This window comes from Saimiri boliviensis, chromosome 18, assembly GCF_048565385.1.
Source record: "Saimiri boliviensis isolate mSaiBol1 chromosome 18, mSaiBol1.pri, whole genome shotgun sequence".
In the NCBI taxonomy this organism is placed as follows: domain Eukaryota; kingdom Metazoa; phylum Chordata; class Mammalia; order Primates; family Cebidae; genus Saimiri; species Saimiri boliviensis.
The window spans coordinates 11,787,401-11,808,032 of NC_133466.1; the positions used below are offsets into that span (position 1 = coordinate 11,787,401).

The window sequence follows — 20,632 nt, forward strand, 5'->3', positions numbered from 1 at the left end:
GTATCATTTTCTAGTACCTGAACCTTGTTCTGAGGAGTCAAATTTCTAAAAAAAGAATCTTAATGTGAAGGCACAAATCTGGACTACTGCCTGGGTTCAGAAGATAGCTTAATATTTAACAGTTTATATTCCAAGAGACTATTAAAAAACACTGTAGGCTACGCAACAGTGCTATTTTTTTTTCCTTATAAAAGAGACAAGTGACAATGAAAGTTAATATGAGCATTTTAATTGTACTTATTCTTTTTTTTTTTTTAATTGTACTTATTCTTGAAATGGTTAACTTACAGCTATACTTCCAATACTGACATACCACATAATCATTTATGCATGAATACAGAACATATATAGTGTACATACATACGCACACAGTGTAAGCATAAATGCAAAGTGAAGAAAAACACTAAGCTGGCTCAAATAATATTTCCCCTTAAGAGCTATTTCTTGAAATTGTACAATTAAGAAAAGATCATTATCTAATATTCTGAAAGAACAGCACAAATACCTCAAACTCAGATGTCTAGACAATTTGGCCTAGAATCTCAATCCAAAGATCAACTATTATAAAAGTTTCAAATATGCTTTCTAATTTTTAATTTTGTTTTTAGAATTAAAGAACAGGAGTTTTACTTCTTCCTACTGCCAAAAGCTGAATTGGACAGAGTCAAGTATAAAAAATTTTAAGTTAGGAAAGGAAAACAAATATTTGGAGAGGAAAAAAGTGAAACATCCAATTTCTTATAAGAATATAATTAATAAAAATGCTAATATCTATATACATCTAAAGTAGTATATAATTGTTTATAAGAAATGAACTGCTTGTGTTCTGATTTTATTATGAGAATTAACATTCTTAAGATGATACAGTTGTAAAGTTAAATCAGAAACACCAAATATGAAAGAGGCTATGATCTAACCATTTTACATTTCCTCAGAATTTTGGCATTTTCCCAATTTTACCGTGCAAATGTGACAAAACCATACACCACTTCTGCCACGGAGACAAAAGCAATTACTCCACTAAAACAGTAAGATTTAAAAATGCGAGGTAACAAAATAAAGATCTACATTTAAGCACAATCTTAAAGATAAGAAGTGGCAGAAAAATTCTTAGTTTTAAAAAAGAAAACAATTCCTTTTAGTAGTATTCAAAGAACATAAGAAAGATAAAGCTTTTAGAATCAACTTGATGTGATTATAAACAACAAAAGAATGGAAATGTGTCAAAATATGATTCAAGTTAAAACAGATGTCATGCTGGGGCCACTCAGTCAGCCCTAATTTATAAATGCCAAATTCCTTTTTACATTTTCAAGGAGAAAAGTGCAATTTAGATTGTATAATGTTCATCCATAAATGTGAAGGCTTTCACAATGGTATAATAAATTTTTCTGCCTGGAATTAAACAGCAGCTAATCATTTGGACAGTTAAAAAAAATTAAAGGGTAAAACATGCATATAGGCACACACAGAATAGTTACCTTCAGCTGATTATTGAAAATATCAATCTCCTGTAGTTTTGATCTAGTTTCTTTCTCCACTTCATCCAGTTGGTCTCGCAGCTGCTGCCGAGCTATTTCTTTTGCTTCTAAGGCTCTTTTAAGTGTAACAAGTGAATCTCCTATTTTATAAAAACATTGCAAAGATAATAAAACTTTAATTTGCAGCGAGGAAAATTTTTTTTTTTAATGTTTTCATTTCACTTAAGGAAATTCTTGCTGTTTAAAAAAAAAGGCTAGGCGCAGTGGCCTATAATCCCAGCACTTTGGGAGGCTGAAGTGGGCGGATCACCTGAGGTCAGGAGTTTGAGACCAGCCTGGCCAACATAGTGAAACTCTATCTCTACTAAAAATATAAAAATTAGCTGAGTGTGGTGGCACACACCTGTAGCCCCCAGTTACTTTGAGGCTGAGGCAGGAGAATCTTGAACCAAGGAGGGAGAGGTTACAGTGAACAGAGGTCATGCCACTGCACTTCAGCCTGGGCGACAGAGTGAGACTTCGTCTCAAAAAAAAAAAAAAAAGGGAAAAGAAAAAGAAAAAGTCAGCTTTAAAAATAAAACACCTACTGTGCAAACTGTTCTGCTGAACTTGTTTTAATTGGTCATTGAGTATCTGTTTTTCTGGAATAAGTCTTCCAAGCATTTGCTGAGATTCCTGGGAGGGAAGGAGGAAAACAGTAATGAATGACAGGGAAGGCTACCATGTCTACATTAAGATCCAGGCAGAGCTCAAATCAGTTTTCACAGTCCTCAAAGACTCATCCCAAATCCTGTATGGTAGACCTGCATTTAATCGTTAGTTAAGCGTGGCGCCTATATTGTTTGCCAAATGCATTTCCCTAAAATAAAGTAAGATAGTTACGGCTTCCCTGATATTTCTTATATTTTTGTTGACTTACTAGGTATTTATGAGCTTTAAAAAATGTACATTAGGTACCACTCCACAGAGATAAATTCAAGTAATGAGCTTCCAATAGCACTGGGATCAAATGCAAATGCAGTGATCCTACTGTTTGTAAACAAACTCAGTGGTTTAAATAGGAGTTATCCTACTACTCTATTCTGAACTTTGATACTTACTAAGGCTGAACTTAGGTTTATCGTATACATGAAGTTGGAAAGAAATAAAAGATTTTTAACAACTAGAATCTTAGCTGCTGTATATATTTTTTCCACCACACTGGATGGAATTTTAAATGGGTACACAAAAGTTTTGAAGCAACCACTTTTTAATTGACACAGGAAAAAAGTTAAGCCACTGCACAGGCTGTTTGGAATTTTTGAGGTTAACTTGCCAAGCACAGTATTTGCTTAAATTTAGCCAAAAATATCCTGTAGAGTTTCTGTACATTTCAGTAAAATGGTAGCTATAATAAGGAATATCTGACTTTTATTTTTACCTTGATAAAAAAATGAGTTCTATGTATTGACTTTTTGTTTGAAAAACTAAAAATGCCTTAATTAAAATTTTTTATCAGAAGCTAAAAACCAGGCTCTTTTGGAATAACCACCTTAAGATACAGACTGGCTTGTGAGGAATAAATCTCTGTAATGCATGTAATGTAAATGGTAGAAAGAGTTAACGCAATACCAAGAATTTAGAAGCATCTTCTCCTATGAATAATTCATACCAGAGAAAAAAAATTGTGACAAAACAGAATACACAAAATCAGATCTGACTTATCTCCAAAGCAAGTAACAGCTAATCCCTGCACAGAAAGGGAACCAATACCTCATTACCTACTACGTACCTTTCTTTCTTCAGAAAATGTTTTATTTTTCACTTCACTATGTTTTTGGAAACATTGATTTTTATTATGTTATCAATAAGCAAACATTCTAAGCATCAATCTTAAATAATAAAACTTGTACTTGGTCACATAGTATTAGGTAGGTGATAATACTTAGATAAACCATGGCCTTCGCCCTTAAATTTTCCAGGGAAGCATTTTATGAAACTTTACCTCAAGTGTTAATGAAAGACACATAAAGAGAGTTAACATATAGAAAAATAGACTTAGGCCGAGGTGGGCAGATCACGTGAAGTCAGGAGTTCAAGACCAGCCTGGTCAACATGGTGAAAGCCCATCTCTACAAAAAGTACAAAATTAGCCAGGTGTAGTGGCACTTGCCTGTAATCCCAGCTACTCAGGAGGCTGAGGCAGGAGAATAACTTGAACTTGGGAGGTGGAGGTTGCAGTGAGCTGAGATCCTACCACTGCACTCCAGCCTAGGCAACAGTGAGACTTTGCCTCAAAAAAAAAGAAGGAAAGGGAAAGGGAAAGGGAGAAAGAAAGAAAGAACAGACAGAAGAAAGAAAGAAAGGAAGAAGAGAAGAGAAGAAAAACATACTTCAAAAAGGTGTATGCATTTTATAGTATGTTAAAACAATTTCCAATAATCAACTTCTGGTACTTTTTATTTTCCAAATCTCAAACTTCAACTTTATAAGGACTTTCTTAGGACGTTAAAGCACATGAAATAATAACTGAACAAAAATAAAAGGAAAATAGACAAATCGACAATGACCAGAATTTCAACATTCTCTCAGTAACTAATAAAAGTAGTCACAAAATCAGTCAAGACAGAGGAGACTTGAAGACCACCATGAATCAACTTGATCTGACACTTGGGGGACACTGTACCTAATTACAACAGAGTACATATTTTTTTCAAGTGCCCATAGAACATTCCCAAAGACAGATCATATGCTGAGCCATAAACCTCAATAAATGTGAAAGATTTAGAAGAAATTACAAAGAAAAATTTTAAAAGATTTTGAATTGAATAAGTATGAAAATGCAACATATTAAAAATAGGTGGGATATGACAATGTCAGTATTTAGAAGGAAATGTAAAGCTTAAAATGTTTGTATCAAAAATGAAGAAAGGTCCAAAATCAATTATCTAAACTTCCTTCTTAGGAAGCTTGAGAAAAGAAAATTAAACCCCAAATAAGTAAATGGAAGAAACAAGAGAAAAAGAACATAAACAGGAAACAGTCATACCACAGAAAAAAAATCAATAAAGCTAAGAGCTTATTAAAAATAAATAAATAAAGCCAATAACTTATTTTTTAAAAATCGATAAACTCCAGGTAGACTGATCAAGAAAAGGAGGAGAAGGAGAGAGAGAATAGGAGAAAGAGAAGAAGGGGTTGTAGGGAAGAAGGAAGAGGAGGAGGAAGGAAGCACGGAGACAGCGCGAGATGGCACAAATTACCATTATCAGCAATGAAAGAAGGGGCATCTCTACAGATACCTCAGACTTGCACAGAATAAGAGGACATTATACAAATAAATTTAATAATTTCGGTGATATAAACAAATTCATTGACAGATACAAATAAAACAGATTCGGCCGGGCGCAGTGGCTCACACCTGTAATCCCAGCACTTTGGGAGGTCGAGGCGGGCAGATCACAAGGTTGAGAGATTGAGACCATCCTGGCCAATGTGGTGAAACACTGTCTCTACTAAAAAAAAAACAAAAATTAGCTGGGCATGGTGGCATGAGCCTGTAGTCCCAGCTACTCAGGAGGCTGAGGCAGGAGAATTGCTTGAACCTGAGAGGCGGAGGTTGCAGCGAGCCAAGATCGAGCCACTGCACTCCAGCCTGGCAACAGAGGGAGACTCCGTCTCTCAAAAAACAAAACAAAACAAAACAAAAAAGATTCAAAGAAAAGAAGAAAATCAGAATAGTCCTACACCTACTGAATAAATTTTTTTTCTTTTTTCTTCACAGCAATATCTAGACTATTGAATAAATTTTATAATTAAGTCTTACCACAAAGAATACAGGCCCAGAAGGCTTCACTGGTGAATGCCACCAAAATTTAAGAAGAAATGCTAATTCAACACAAACATTTTTAGAAAATAGAGGAGGAAGGAATACTTTCCAACTCATTTTCTGAAGCCAGCATTACCCTGATATCAAAACTAAACAAGGATATTACAAGAAAACAAAAAACCATTATCTCTATTGAACTCAAATAACAAGATCCTTAATAATATAGTAGGAAATGGAATGTGGTAAAATATTTTAATAAAGGGTAATATAGCATGACCAAGTGTAGTTTATCCCAAGAATGGATGGCTGATTTAACATTCAAATTGTAATCCATGTAAATCATTGTATAAACAAAATAAGAAAGAAAAAACACATACTTATCACAACAGGTGCAGGAAAAAACATATGATCTAATTCAATACCTGTTCATTATAAAAACCCTCAGCAAAAAGGGAAGTCTATTAACCTGATAAAAGGTGTTTACAAGAACCCTGGTTAAAACCATACTCAATGGTGAGATGGCTTTCCTTCAGAGGAGGAACGAGGCTCTTCCCACTTGAGAGAAGTTCAACTGATAACTGAATAAATATGTTCAGCTGATTTTCAACAAACTACCAAGGTAACTCAATGGGAGAAAAGCCAGTGTTTCTAATAAATGGTGCTAGAGCGACTGAGTATCAGTACGTAAAAAAAATACAGTATGGGAGGTTCTGGTCGACAAAGACACATTAGGAAAGTTAGGCAATCACAGATATAAGGTCAATATACAACAATAAATTCTACTTCCATTTACTGGCACCAAACAACTGAAAACTAAAATAAAAATATGCAATATAAAATAGCATCAAAAGCCATAAAACACTTAGGGATAAACTTCACAAAGTATCTGTAAGAGTTGGACACAAAACAATGCTGAAAGAAATTTATAACAACCTAAATAGAGATTTATGCCATAGATTTACTATTGCTAAGATATCAGATCTTCCCAAAATGATTTATAAATTCAATGGAATTCCAACAAAATTCCAAGCATTTTTGTAAAAACGGATAAGCTGATTCTAAAACTTATATGGAAATGTTAAAGACCTAGAATAACTAACTGAAAACAATTCTGAAAAAGAAGAGTAACAGAGAATTCATATCACTTGAATTCAACCATTAGGTATCAACAGAGTGAGAGAAAGGTAAAGGACAGATAGCTCAAAAGAACAGAACAGAGTCCAGAATAGACCATTATAAATATATTCAACTGATTTTCAACAAGCTACCAAGGTAACTCAATGGGAGAAATGCCAGTGTTTTTAATAAACGGTGCTAGAACAACTAACAGTATGTAAAAAAATAAAACTCAACCATTACCTTATACTACATGCAAAAATCAACTTGAAATGGCTCACGGACCTAAACATAAGATATAACTATGAAACTTAAAAGACAAAATTTATAAAAACTTATAAAACTTATTTTTTAAATTAAAAAAGTAAAAACTTCTGGAAGAAAATAAAATATTTGCAATCATGGGGTAGTCAAAGATTTCTCATAGAACATAAAAAGCATAAACACCGATAGAAAAAAAAATGGTAAACTGAGTTTATCAAAATTTAAAACTTCTGCCCTTTAAAAAATACCATTACAAAAATTAAACTTAAGCCACAGATTGGGAGAAAATATTTGCAAAATATGTACCTGACAAACGACTTGTTAAGAATATAAAAAAAACTTTTACAAGTAAATAATTAGACAAATAGCCCAATAAAAAATGGGCAAAAGCTTTGTTCAGACTCTTCAACAAAGATATATATACAGTAAAAGATACTCGCCAATAAACATGTAAGATAATGCCCAACATCATTAGCCTTCAGGAAAACACAAATTAATAATCAAAATGTAAAATGGTATAAACTCTTTGCAAACAGTCTGACAGCACTTTCTTTTCATTTTTCTCTTTTTTTCCTCTTCTCTCTCTGTCTCCCCCTCCCTCCCTTTTTTTTTTTTTGGACAGGGTCTTGTTCTGTGGCCCAGGTTGTCAGTGGCTCAATCATAGCTCACTGCAGCCTCAATCTCCTAGGCTCAAGTGGTTCTCCTGCCTCAGATGTCCGAGTAGCTGGTATTACAGGTGAATGCCCCCATGCCAGCTAATTTTTAATTTTTTTTTTGTAGAAATGGGGTCTCACTATGTTGCCCAGGCTAATCTCAAACTTATGCACTCAAGTGATCCTCCTACCTTGGCCTCTCAAAGTATGAGGATTACAGGTGTGAGCTACTGCACTCAGCTTGACAGTTCCTTATGGGGTTAAGTATACACTTATAAGACACAGTAGTTCCGCTCCTAAAAGTTTACCCAAGAGTAATAAACCATTTCCACATAAAGACTTGTACATAAATGCTCACTGCAGTTTTATTCATAAAAGTTCCACACTGGAAAAACTTGAATATCAACCAATAGGTGAATGGACATATAAGGAAATACTACTCAGTGATGAAAAGAAACAAAGGAGTCATTTACTCAAAAACACGGATACATCTCAAAAACATCATGCTGAGAAAAAGAAGCCTGACATGAAAAGGTCACAAACAAATACGATAATCTGAAGACAATATTTACATGAATTTGATGCCCCTATAGTTCAGCACTTGATACCAAACCAAGTGATATTATAACAACTTTGGATAGGCCTTGAAATTTAGAACTACTACTAATAATACTCTGTGTGTCTCCAACTATTTACTATACATATAGCTCTCATTTGACCCCCTAAAATACGTAAGTATACTTATTTATTGTAATTATCACAGTAAAGCCAAAGTGCTGTTGGTGGACTACAGGTTCTGTGTGATCCAGCTCCAGGCTGCTCTAGTAAGTAGTATCCTGGCATCTCAAGAGTCCTGCTATGGCCTCAGGACTTTGGCACTCCTATTTCCCTGCCTAGATCTTGCTCTGCCAGATAGCCACATGGCTTAGCCTATCATTAATTTCAAGTCTCTGCTCAAATGTCACCATCCAGAAAGATCTGTCTTGACTACCTTAGTTAAAACCACAACCTTTTCTATCCCCAGGACTCTCTATTCCCTTCCCTACTCACTCTCCGTAGTACTTTTCATCTTCTAATACAGTACATGCTTTATTTTGTTAATCTCTGTTCCTCCTGCAAACAGAGGGTAAGCTCCCAGAAGGCAGAGTGTCTGTCCCTGCTGTTCACTGCTATAGCCTCAGAAGCTGCGAGAGCACCTGGCTTGCAGCAGTGCTCAGTAAACCTTCGCTGAGTTTGTCTCTTTGACAGGCTAAGTTTCACACAAGGACCCTGTCTACCTCATTTTTGCTTCCCAGTGCCTAGTACAAGATAGTTGCTTAATGTTTACTGAATAAATAAATCAAATGAATTAGAGAAAAGTATGTCAGTTAAATAGCTTTTGAAAAGAGGCATATTTCCTCACCTGTAGTTGTTGCTGTAGATGGGTGATTTCGGCAATTCTCAACTCTCTAGATTTGTTTGTGCTCTCAATTTCTTGCCTCTGGGTGGTCAATCGACATCTGATATCTTGAAGTTTCCCTTCTAGTTGATGCTTTTTATCATTCTTTAACAAATGATAGATAATAAAAATTATTACTGTTTTTAATGGTTCCATCTTAGTATATTTCCAAAGTATAACCAAACTTCACTCACTAGAGCTTCTAGTTCAAATTCCAAAGTCTTTTTCTTTGCTTTCAGTACAACTATGTCCTCTTGTTCTTTGTTTCTTTGATTTAGTAGCTCTTGCCTTCGATTCCGTTCCCACTCAAGTTGTCGTTGCCTTTCAAGTTCCCGTTTTGCAGCCTGTGACATTTACAAAGAGACAAATTATTAATTTTTCAGTTCTTACATTACACAATGTCTCTTCAGAAAAGTGGCATCTAGTAAGTCTTTCCTTTTAGGGATGAAATGTTAAACACTGTAAGAAATCACATTACAAAGCCAAAAATAATTTATAAAAATGCAGTATTCCTTCTATGGAAATAAATGGAATATATAGAACTAGCTATTATATTTACATAAGAAGAGAACTGACAGAATCATTTTTCCATTAGAATTCCATTCTTTATGTCTTCAAGAATGCTTGATGTGCTAACTAAAAGTTCTCCTTCTTATTTACTGACACACCAAGAAGGAAAATTTCACCTAGTAAAATCAAACTAAAACACACCTGAACAAAAACAAACAAGACTTGATTTTATTCCACCAAAGGAGAAATTATTACTTAATTCATTTTAAAAGTCTGTGACTCCCCTCTTCATAATTATTCATTTCCTTTTTACCACAAAAGCTTTAGCTCTCTCCAACACCAACTCTGAGGATTGTTAGGTAGAGTACATATCAGAGCACCTGACAGTCTTATCAGAATTGCCTCTGACTCATGGATCTTCCAACTACACCTGGCAATGTACACCTGGTAAATGTCTATTAATAATTTTGAATAAATACTCTAGAATATCTTTTTGTTGAATGTTGAAGAAAAGTTTGCCTATCTTTGCTTGTTCATTCTGAAAATTAAAATTTTGTTAGTATCTGTCTGAACAAAGGGGAGTTAATGGCTAAAAGTTTTCTTTCTTTTGAGACAGGGTCTTGCTCCGTTACCCAGGCTAGGATGCACTGGCTTCCAACTCCTGGCCTCAAGTGATCTTTCCTCCTTATTCTCCCAAAGTGCTGGAACTACAGGCTTGAGGCATGGCACTCAGGTTATTTTTTTACAACGAAAAATTCCTCATTTTTAATTTCATTCACATGAGAGACCCATGTGTTGCTTCTGCAGTAACATACTAAAACTGGAAAGAGAGAGAAGATTGGCTTAGCCCCTTTCCAGGTATGAGGCTAAATTTATGAAGCCTTCCACAGAAAATAGGATGCCTCAGAAATATTTTTAAAAGAGTTTAAAAAGAAGGTTGCAGAACAATGTAATTGGTATGACACAATTACAGTGGTGTTTAAAAAATTATACAAACTGGCTGGGCATGGTGGCTCATGCCTGTAATCCAGGACTTTGGGAGGCCAAGGTGGGCAGATCACAAGGTCAGGAGCCCAGCCTGGTCAACATGGTGAAACCCCATCTCTACTAAAAATACACACAAACACACACACACACACACACACACACACACACACACACACACACACAAATTAGCCAGGTGTGGTGGCGTGCGCCTGTAATCCCAGCTACTTGGGAGGCTGAGGCAGGAGAATCGCTTGAACCTAGGAGGTGGAGGTTGCAGTGAGCTGATACTGTCCCACTGCACTCCAGCCTGGGCGAAAGTGCAAGACTCTGTCTCAAAAAATATATATATGTATACACATAATCCTTACACTCGCCACCATAAAAACATTTATATATTTTTATTTTTTTAATTTTTTTATTTTTTGAGACAGCATTTCGCTCGTTACCCAGGCTGGAGTGCAATGGTGTGATCTCGGCTCACTGCAACCTCCGCCTCCTGGGTTCAGGCAATTCTCCTGCCTCAGCTTCCTTAGAAGCTGGGATTACAGGCACGCACCACCATGCCCAGCTAATTTTTTATATATATATATTTTTTAGTAGAGACAGGTTTCACGATGTTGACCAAGATGGTCTCGATCTCTTGACCTCGTGATCCATCCGCCTCAGCCTCCCAAAGTGCTGGGATTACAGGCTTGAGCCACGGCACCCGGCCCTATATTTTTATATAGATTTATACAGAAAAAACAGTCCGGAAAAACACCGTTAACAGTGGTTTGTTACAAAACTGTATCATCAAAAACTTGTACATTAATGTTCATAACAGCATTGTTTGTAATAGCCACAACGACCATCAACTGATGAATTAAAACACGTGAATTAAATGGTATATCCACATAATGAAATATTACTCAGCCACAAACAGGAATAAAGGACTGATTCATTTTACAACGTAGATGAACCTTGAAAACATTATGCTAAGTGAAAGTCAGAAGCAAAAGGCCACATATTGATGACTCCTTTTATAAAAAAATGTCCTGAATAGGTAAATCTAGAAAGATAGAAAGTAAATTAATTTTAGACAAGAGCTGGAGGGAGAAAGAAATGGGGAGTAGCTGCTTAATGGGTAAAAGCTGGGGTGATGAAAATGTTCTGGAATTAGACCAGGACAATGGTTGCATAACTTTGGGAATACACTAAAACCACTGAATTATAAAAAGAAAGACAAAGATGGCATGAATAGATCACTTGGATAATTCTGAAAGGGGGTGATCACACACTAACTCAGGGTGGCTCCACTCTGGCCTGCTTACCTCTCGCCTCTCAATTTCCTTCCTCCTCTCCTCCTCTCTCTGCCGTTCTAGCTCCCGCTGCTTTTCCAGTTGCTTCTCCAGCTCCAGTTGTCTTTTGCGCTCTTGCTCTTGGCGCTCACGTTCTTTCCTCTCCTGCTCCGCCCTCTCCAGCTGAGCCAGGCGCTCCTGCTCTTTGCGCTGCTGCTCCAGGAGAGCTTGCCTTCGTTTCTCCAGTTCCAGGTTGCCACGTTCAAAGTTCTCCCGCTTCTTATCTTCAAACGTTACTTCAGACAGGGAACAGAGCAACTATGAAAACTCATGATCTTCAACACACTCTTTTCAAAGGAAAACTCACTAGTGTATTTGAAACATGTAGTACAAACCCAGGCCCAGAAATCTCTAAGCTTCTGTGCCCTTGTTAATGAGCACAACGAAAATGCCCTTTGCACAACCTCTCTGCTTACATCCTCTCTCCTCCATGCCAAACACTGTTTCTAAAAGATCCTTCCCTAGCAGTTCTGTATCACCACCCAGACTCCTTTCTTTCCCTGTTACTCCATCCTTTCCCTTCTTCCCATGAGCTTGCCCTAGCAATTAACCCCCACTCTCTTGGACCATGAGTCTCTGCCTCTCTCCCTCCTTCCCATTGCCTTACAACGGTGCTGATGAATCCTCTAATCTAACACAATTTCTCAAAGCAGAGCAAAAAGTGAGTGTTCCGCTTTTCAAACTGAAGAACAAGCTATGCCCTGATCCTTATGGAGATCACAGTCAGTCAACAATTTTTTCTAACTCATTATTCAGTTTCCTTCTTTGACACATCAATTATAAATTTAGAATAATTACTCAGTTCTATCATTTTTTTCTCTAATACTTTGTTTATGTCCATTTTATTTCTTCATTTTCTATAATCCCATCATTACTATCCTCAGCAGTGTCTATTTCATTTCCATGTTGGCCTCACGCAATCCTCCTTGGTACCAATCCCAACCAGGAGAGCGCTCATTGCTGGCCTGTGCAGGATGCCAAGCCTTGGGACATGTCTATCTAGGAACCATCGCTTCTCACTCTGCCTTGAGACCTGTAGCTGTGAGCATCCTTCTTTGGCTTCTTCCCACATTCCTGTTTGGACTTCACTGCTTTTGACAGACTTTCTTCACGTACTGTAGTCAGTGATTAGAGATCAAAGAGCACAAGTATGTTTTGGTTTTCTTGCTCCTATACGTTTGGTGATTTCAGAGGAGGCAATATCCTGTACTCTGATATCTTAAAATTCAAAGTCCCAGCCAGGTGCAGTGACTCACACCTGTAATCCCAGTACTCTGGGAAGCCAAGTCGAGCAAATCACTTGAGGTCTGGAGTTTGATACCAGCCTGGCCAACATGGTAAAACCCCGTATCTACTAAAAATACAAAAAAATTAGCCGGGCTTGGTGACAGGCACCTATAATCCCAGCTACTTGGGAGGCTGAGGCAGGAGAATTGCTTGAACCCAGGAGGCTGACGTTGCGGTGAGCTGAGATCATACCACTGCACTCCAGTCTGGGTGAGAAAAGCAGACTCCATCTCAAAAGAAAAAAATTCAAAGTCCCTCTACCACAGAAAGGGATGATGTAATGATACATGCTGCAAAGTAGATGAATCTTAAAAATATTGTGCCAAGTGAAAGAAGTCAGACATAAAAGGTCATATATGCTTCCGTTTGTATGAAATATCCACAATAGGTAAATCCCAGAAAGCAGATTGGTGGTTGCCAGGGGCTGGAGGGATGAAAGGATGGGGAGCGATGGATATGGAGTTTTATTTCGGGGTAAGTATCCTGGGAAAAGATAGAGGTTGTGGCTGCAAGACACTGTGAGTGCACGAAATGCCACTGTTAGGAACTGAATGTTTGTGTCCCCCCACCAAAATTCATACATTGAAGCCCTAATTACCCTAATGTGATATTTGGAGATGGAGCCTTTGTAGGGTTAAGATTAGTAGTAAGGGTGGGGGCCCTTATGATGAATTAATATCCTTATAAAAAGATGGGGTCAGAGATGCGGAGGGGGGAGAGACAGAGAGACAGAGAGAGAGAGAGAGAAAGAGAGAGAGAGATATCTGTCTCTTTCTGCATACACAAACCAAGGAAAAGCCATGTAAGCAAAAGAAGTGAAAGGCTGCTGTCTGCATGTAGGAAGAGGGCCCTCACCAGGAACCAAATCTGTATACCTTGATCTTGGACTTTCAACCTCCAGAATGGTAAGAGATAAATTCCCACTGTTTAAGCCACTAGTCTATGTTATTTTCTTATGGCAGTCCAAGCAGATTAAGACAGCCACTGAACTGTACATTTTATATTATGTAAATTTCATCTCAATTTTAAAAACTCTCCAAGTCTCTATACATCTTTTTAATTCCAGCATCTGGCGATATTCCTAGTACGTAGGAGGCATATAATAAACGGCTGTTGAAAGAATTAATGCACAAATGAAATCTCTGATAATGTTGCTTCCTGTTCAAAATTTTAAATGAATGTCTACTAAAAACAGAAAAGGAAAATTCTGCATTCCAAGCATTCCTGTCCTATCTGCCATTGAGACTTCATTCGTATTGTTATAAAAACCTGAAATATTCCTCACTTCCACTTGTGGTGACTCTACTCATCTTCAAGTCTCAACTCAACTGTGACCTCTTCCACAGACATTTAATTCCTCATGTCTTTCCCACTCTACACCAACCAACCATAAGTGAGATCTGTTGTGCATCTGTAACACTCTCCAGGAATTCATCCCACTCAAGTACTGCTTAAGTGACTGCTTACATGAGTGTCTTAAATCCTCTGATATATTTTAATGTTTCTAGAGAGTATGAACCACGTATTATTAACATGTAGAGTCTTTGCTCAACACGCAGCCTTGCACGTAGAATACGTGCAATAAGTATTTCATCATTGAACAGAAGGTAATTTAGTTTAGACAGTAAACTGGGACAGCAAGTGTTCTTACCAGACCAATTAACTGCTGAAAATGACACCGACAAAGTATTTATCATGAAAACACTCCATAATAAATTTCATTTGCTTCTTAGTTATCTTTATAATCTCATTAATAATTCATAGCCACCTTAGACTATTTTAATAGTATGTTGGATTTATCATTGTAAATGAGGACTATTTAAAATAGGTTCAGGCCAGGTGCAGTGACTCTCGCCTGTAATCCCAACCCTTTGGGAAGCCGAGGTGGGTGGATCCCTTGAGTTCAGGAGTTCGAAACCAGCTTGGCCAAATGATGAAACCCTGTCTCTACTGGAAATACAAAAATTAGCCAGGCATGGTGACACATTCCTGTAATCCCAACTACTCCAGAGGCTGAGGCAGGAGAATCACTTGAACATGGGAGATGGAGGATGCAGTGAGCCTGGACTGCGCCACTGCACTCTTGACAAAGTGAGACTCCATCTCAAAAAAATAAAATAAATTAAATTAAATAGGTTCAATAAATTAAATTTAAAATAGGATCCTGTGATTAAGGAGTTTCCAATTCTCTTATAACAACACGAGAAAGTAACAGTAGGTGATTTCACTTTCTATTTCTGCACTGATGGTATTAAGCAATCACCTTAATACTCATCAATTTTTGATGCTGTATACTCTATGGATATGATTTACATAATTTTTGTTTAGCAGTTTATAATCAGATTTCAAGTTAAAAGTTAGAACAATAGTGCATTAGCAGAGTGCATAATGTTCTTATTTCTCTATCCAGACCCACATCCAAAAGCTCAATTAACAATGTCTCTGACTAAGGTCAGTTAAGGAACAAGGTAAAAATGTCAAAAGCTAAATTTACGTTTACCTCTATCTTTGTCTTAGAGATAGGAAATCTCTCATTTAGTTTAATCTAAATGATTTAACTCAATATAAAGGTTGCCTTACCAGGTAATTTCTTTTCTAATTGTTGCTGTTCATCTTCTAAAACTGGTTCCTCTGGTAGCCTCTGATCTACAGATGTTGAGCTTATGACAGATATACCACTGCCAGATCGAACTCTTCTGCAATTGCGGGGAAAAAGAAAAAGATAAATGGATTCACATTTTTCTTTGTCTGGGTGGAGTTGGACAAATTATAAAGAAGAATTTTTAAAGATTTTACCATACCATGGAGCAAACTTCATTTATAGTAAGGAAAAGATAAAGATTTTGTCTTCTCTATTTACAAAGAGCTTTTTAATGAATATTTGAATGTCACCAGACTCTGAGTGCCAAGCTTGTTTAAGAATCACCAGCAAAATTGGGATAATTCCAAAGGATGAAAGTAGTTAATACTCATAAAGTGGTAAGAACAATGCCTGGGACAGGATGAGCACTAAGCAGGAGCTGCTATTTCCACTGGCCTCTCAAGTGACCTTAAGCTCCTCCAAGGGAACTGCAGCAGCTCAGCTCGCTGGGAGCGACTCTCTTCCCTTTCCAGTCTCTCCGTTTCATCCCTTAAGAAACACATGCCATGCCTGTACTTTATAGTTCATAAAACAAATCACTTCGTTTACTAACTTTTTTCACTTTAAACTTTTAACTTTGCTGTGTTTAAACAGTCTCCCAATCCTTTTTATGCATTTACTATCAGCTTGTAATGCTGCAGTTGTGGGATTTCACAGGTAAAATGCCTCATCTACCTGTTGCTTCCTACACAGTCACAGTTTCCTCAGCTTGCTCCTAAACGTGTATGCTGACAGTAATGGCTCTATTTGTTTTCATCTAAAGGGGGTTTTGGCCAGGTGCAGGGGCTCACACCTATAATCCCAGCACTTTGGGAGGCCAAGGCGGGCAGACACCTGTAATCCCAGCTACTCAGGAGGCTGAGGCAGGAGAATTGCTTGAACCCAGGAGGTGGAGGTTGTGGTGAGCAGAGACTGCACCAATGTACTCTAGCCTGGGCAACCAGAGCAAAACTCCACCTCAAAAAAAATTTAAAATAAAGGGGATTTTGCCCCAGTCTTTCCTGCAGCTTGAGGACTCAGGACAGAAATCCTAATCTTTGTTTTTTTCATTCTTCTTCATACTTCTAAGATCTCATATTCAGTTTTATGTTCAAAGCCAGGAGACAGAACTGTCCTGGACAGTGTGTGCGTGCATGCATGGTTGTTAAGTGGGGATGCCAGTCATAATACTGGACCTCAGGAGACTCTCTTGACATCTTTACTGAGACTGTGTCTCAGTCCAGGATAATTTTCTTTAATTGCCTTCCTGATTATAATTTCTACATTGCTAGCAGCTTTTGTTACTACTTAAATGTGTAGGATTCACAGGTGTGATCTCCTTGTTTTATTCTCTATGCATAGGCTCATGCAGTTTCTCTTTCACTGCTGGCATCTGTTGCAAAAATTTCTGGTAAGCATTGATGATACAGGCTGGTACAAAATTGATGTTTTATTTCACTGTTTCACTAATATACAAGCACTATGAAGAACAGGATGGGCCCAAGATTAACACAGACCTAGATAAGAGTCTCTAGAATTCAGATATTTAGTTTCCTTGTCAAGGATGAAAATTAGGTAAGATACATAGTCAAGCCAAGTTTGGAATTCATATACTCTGCACACAATTTCTTATTAGAGCCAATGTTCCTTACCTAAAGGAAGGTGGAATGTATTCTGGAGGCAGGACAGGTGGCAGTGGTTGGCCAGACATAGCTACATCAATGAGGTGCATAGCCAGGATAAATTCTTCTGCTGTAAGTTTTCCATCTTGATCAATGTCAGAAAGATTCCTATTCAACAAAAAGTTCATTGTAATCCACTTTCATGAAAATTCATGCTTTTTACTATTCATGAATGATTTTAAAAGTTCTGTTTTCTTATTCTGACCACAGGCCAACTGAGTCTCTCTGTCCCTCAGTTTATCAAAATAGTACCTATTTCATACTGTTGCAAAGATAAAATTACACATAGTTGGAAGAGTGTTCCTCATTCAACAAATGCTATGATTATAATGATACTCTTTCTCAACCTTTGCAAATCCTTTTAAAATATAACACACTCATATTCCAGGTATCTTTTTTAAGAGATGAGCTCTCACTCTGTTACCCAGGCTGACGTGCAATGACATAATCATAGTTCACTGCAGCCTCAAACTCTGGGCTTAAGTGATCCTCCTGCCTCAGCCTCCTAAATAGTGGGATCACAAGGGGTGTGCCACCATGCCTAGCTAATTTTTAAATATTTTGTAGAGATGGGGGGGTCTCACTGTGTTGCCCAGGCTGGTCTTTATCTCCTGGCCTCAAGTGAAACTACCAAAGCGCTGGGATTACAGGCATGAGCCACCACACCCAGTTCTATATGTTGTTAAATGCTCTGCTCTAGACCAGGAAATGACAAACTAGCAGTAAAGGGTCAGCAAATATTTTATGGTTTATAAGACATACAATCTCTATCAAAATGAATTCTGTCATTTTGGCAGAAAAGCAGCCATAGACAACATGTAAATGAATGGGCATGGCTGTTTGTACAATAAAAACTTCCTTCCCAAAAACAGATGAAGGCCAGATTCAGCCCACTGGGCGTAGCTGGTCACCTGTTAATCTAGGCCTACAGGGTGGATCTTTATGAACTCCAGCCACAGAGTCAAAGTGTTTCCTCTTCCTCAATCTCACGGTTCAATTTTCATCATTCTTCATAATGAACTTGCCCAAGTAGCTAATTATAGTAAACATTTTCCTAGCAAGTCCAAGAATGTCATTTTAATTAATAATTTCTAGACAATCAAAAGAAGATACATGACAACACATCCGTTTCCTAAAATGTCAACAGAACAAATCCAATGGGAAACTGGCTTTGCCAATGCCAACAATTAAGAAACCTTCTTAATTCTGAAATTTCTTTAGGTGCTATAAACTTTTTTTATTGTTATAATTTCCATAAAGTAGCATGCACACTTTCTAGGGTATAATTCTGAGAGTTCTGACAAACACGAACCACAACATACACAAATAGTGTCCACTCTACCTAAAAGTCCAGGTCTCTTTGTAGCAACTCCCTCCTTTGTGCCCAGCCCCTGGCACTGCTGATCTCTTTTTCATTCCTCTAGTTTTGCCCTTTCCAGATGCCAGGCACCCATTTTTAAAAAGAAAAGAAATGCAAATGAAATAAAATGAAACCCCTGCCCACTTTTCCTTATTCTCTGTGCCTGGATGTGTCCCACCGTTAGCCAGTCCTAGGTAAACCAGATAGAAGGTGGCTGAAATTCTTACTTGTTCTTCACCACACTTGCCTAAATTATGATTATAAGCATTTAATTGTAATCCTAGCACTTTGGGAAGCGAGGCAGGAGGATCACAAGGTCAAGAGATCAAGACCACCTGGCCAACACTATTTCTACTAAAAATAAAAAAATTAGCTAGGTGTGGTGGTGCACACCTATAGTCCCAGCTACTCAGGAGGCTGAGGCAGGAGAATGGCTTGAACTTGGGAGGCAGAGGTGCAGTGAGCCGAGATCATGTCACTGCACTCCAGCCTGGTGACAGAGTGAGACTCTGTTCCAAAAAAACAAAACAAAACAAAAAAAAACACCTTTTTAAGTGTGTAGAAGCAGAATATAACATTATAACAGGAGAAGCCTCAAGTGTTTTTCTCAAAGGAGTTAAGTTATAAATGAGAAATTTAAAATAAACATTTCAATATAATCTGGTATCATGAGAAGAACCTAATAAATTGTCAATCAACCTCCATTAATGTTAGCTCTCAAATTTATATTTCAGAGGGCCCTAGAACACTGTTGAATACCCTGATTTAAAGAGCTCTGGGTGTGTCAGAGATATAAGGTATTTATTAATTGGTCTAGTCTGCCACCAAAGGCAAGCTCTTTCATACAAAAGGAAGCTGCATTAGAGCTTTATCATTTGTGGAACAACCATATCAATGTGTCCTGCAAAAATATGACAAACTTTGCAGTGAGCATTGTAGACAAAGTTTATTTTCCAGGGGCAATCAACAACACATAGCTATAAGATGCACACTTCTTAAGAACCCATTCTAGTTAACATTTAAATGTAAGGAAGCCTGTAGGACCGAGGTAATGCTCATCGATAGCTATTCAAAATCATTACATAATAGAGACATTATGTGCCTCTGCAGAAAGTACACAGAGACCTCTCTGGCACAGTCTTGTCAAAAACAAAACAAAAACAAAAAAAAATCAAATCTGATCTACAGTTCTCAACCAGGGATGATTTTGTACCCCAAGGGACATCTGTCAAAGTCCGGAGACATTTCTGATTGTCATGCTGGGTGCAGAGCTCATGCTACTGGCATCTAGCATCTAGTGAGCTGTGGCCGGAGATGCTACAGGACATCCTTCCACAACAAAGATTTATCGGGCCCAAAATGTCAACGGTGCTGGGGTTGAGAAACTTTGCTCTAGATCTAATTACAAATTTACAGGAAATACAGAAACAAATCAGATAATCCCACAGCAATGTAATCTTCAAAAGTTAAGCCATTAAGAAACTACAGGACGAATGATCTGGTTTGTTTTTAATGGAGGTTTTTTTTTTTGGGGGGGGGGGTGGCATGGGGGACTTGGGAAAAGAAACGGAGAACAAGGGGAAATTTATAGATTAAAGGAGACATAAAAGATGGAACAATCAAGTATTGCAAAGTACAGGCTTATTTCAGTCCTGATATGAACAAATAAACTATAAAAACATTTTGAGGCAACCTAAGAAATCTGAACATTACCTGATTAACTTAATGATGACTACTAAATAATTTAGGTGAGCTATTGGTATTATGGCTATGCTAAAAAGAAAATTAGTCGGGCATGGTGGCTCACACCTGTAATCCCAGCACTTTGGGAGGCTGAGGCAGGTAGAGGTCACGAGTTCAAGATGACCCTGGCCAATATGGTGAAACCCTGTCTCTACCAAAAATACAAAATTTAGTCAGGCGTGGTGGTGCATGCCTGTAATCCCAGATACTAAGGAGTCTGAGGCATAGCTTGAACCTTGGAGGTGGAGGTTGCAGTGAGCTGAGATGGTGCCACTGTATTCCAGCCTGCGTGAAAAAGTGGGACTCCATCTCAAAAATACATATATAAATAAAAAATTAAAAAAAG

General features: G+C 37.6%; 1 protein-coding gene across 13 annotated transcripts in view; it reads right to left on the minus strand.

Annotated features, from left to right (window-relative positions):
- ITSN1 (intersectin 1) overlaps positions 1–20,632 on the minus strand; it is a 248,418-nt gene that overhangs the window by 116,151 nt on the left and 111,635 nt on the right. For all 13 annotated transcript variants that reach the window (XM_074389318.1, XM_074389317.1, XM_074389319.1 and 10 more), the window contains 7 exons: positions 17,154–17,291; positions 15,462–15,577; positions 11,568–11,830; positions 8,955–9,104; positions 8,725–8,865; positions 2,069–2,156; positions 1,482–1,621 (listed from right to left, as the gene is read on the minus strand). In XM_074389318.1, the coding sequence (XP_074245419.1) occupies positions 1,482–1,621; positions 2,069–2,156; positions 8,725–8,865; positions 8,955–9,104; positions 11,568–11,830; positions 15,462–15,577; positions 17,154–17,291 (1,036 nt within the window). The remainder of the gene's footprint in view (positions 1–1,481; positions 1,622–2,068; positions 2,157–8,724; positions 8,866–8,954; positions 9,105–11,567; positions 11,831–15,461; positions 15,578–17,153; positions 17,292–20,632) is intronic.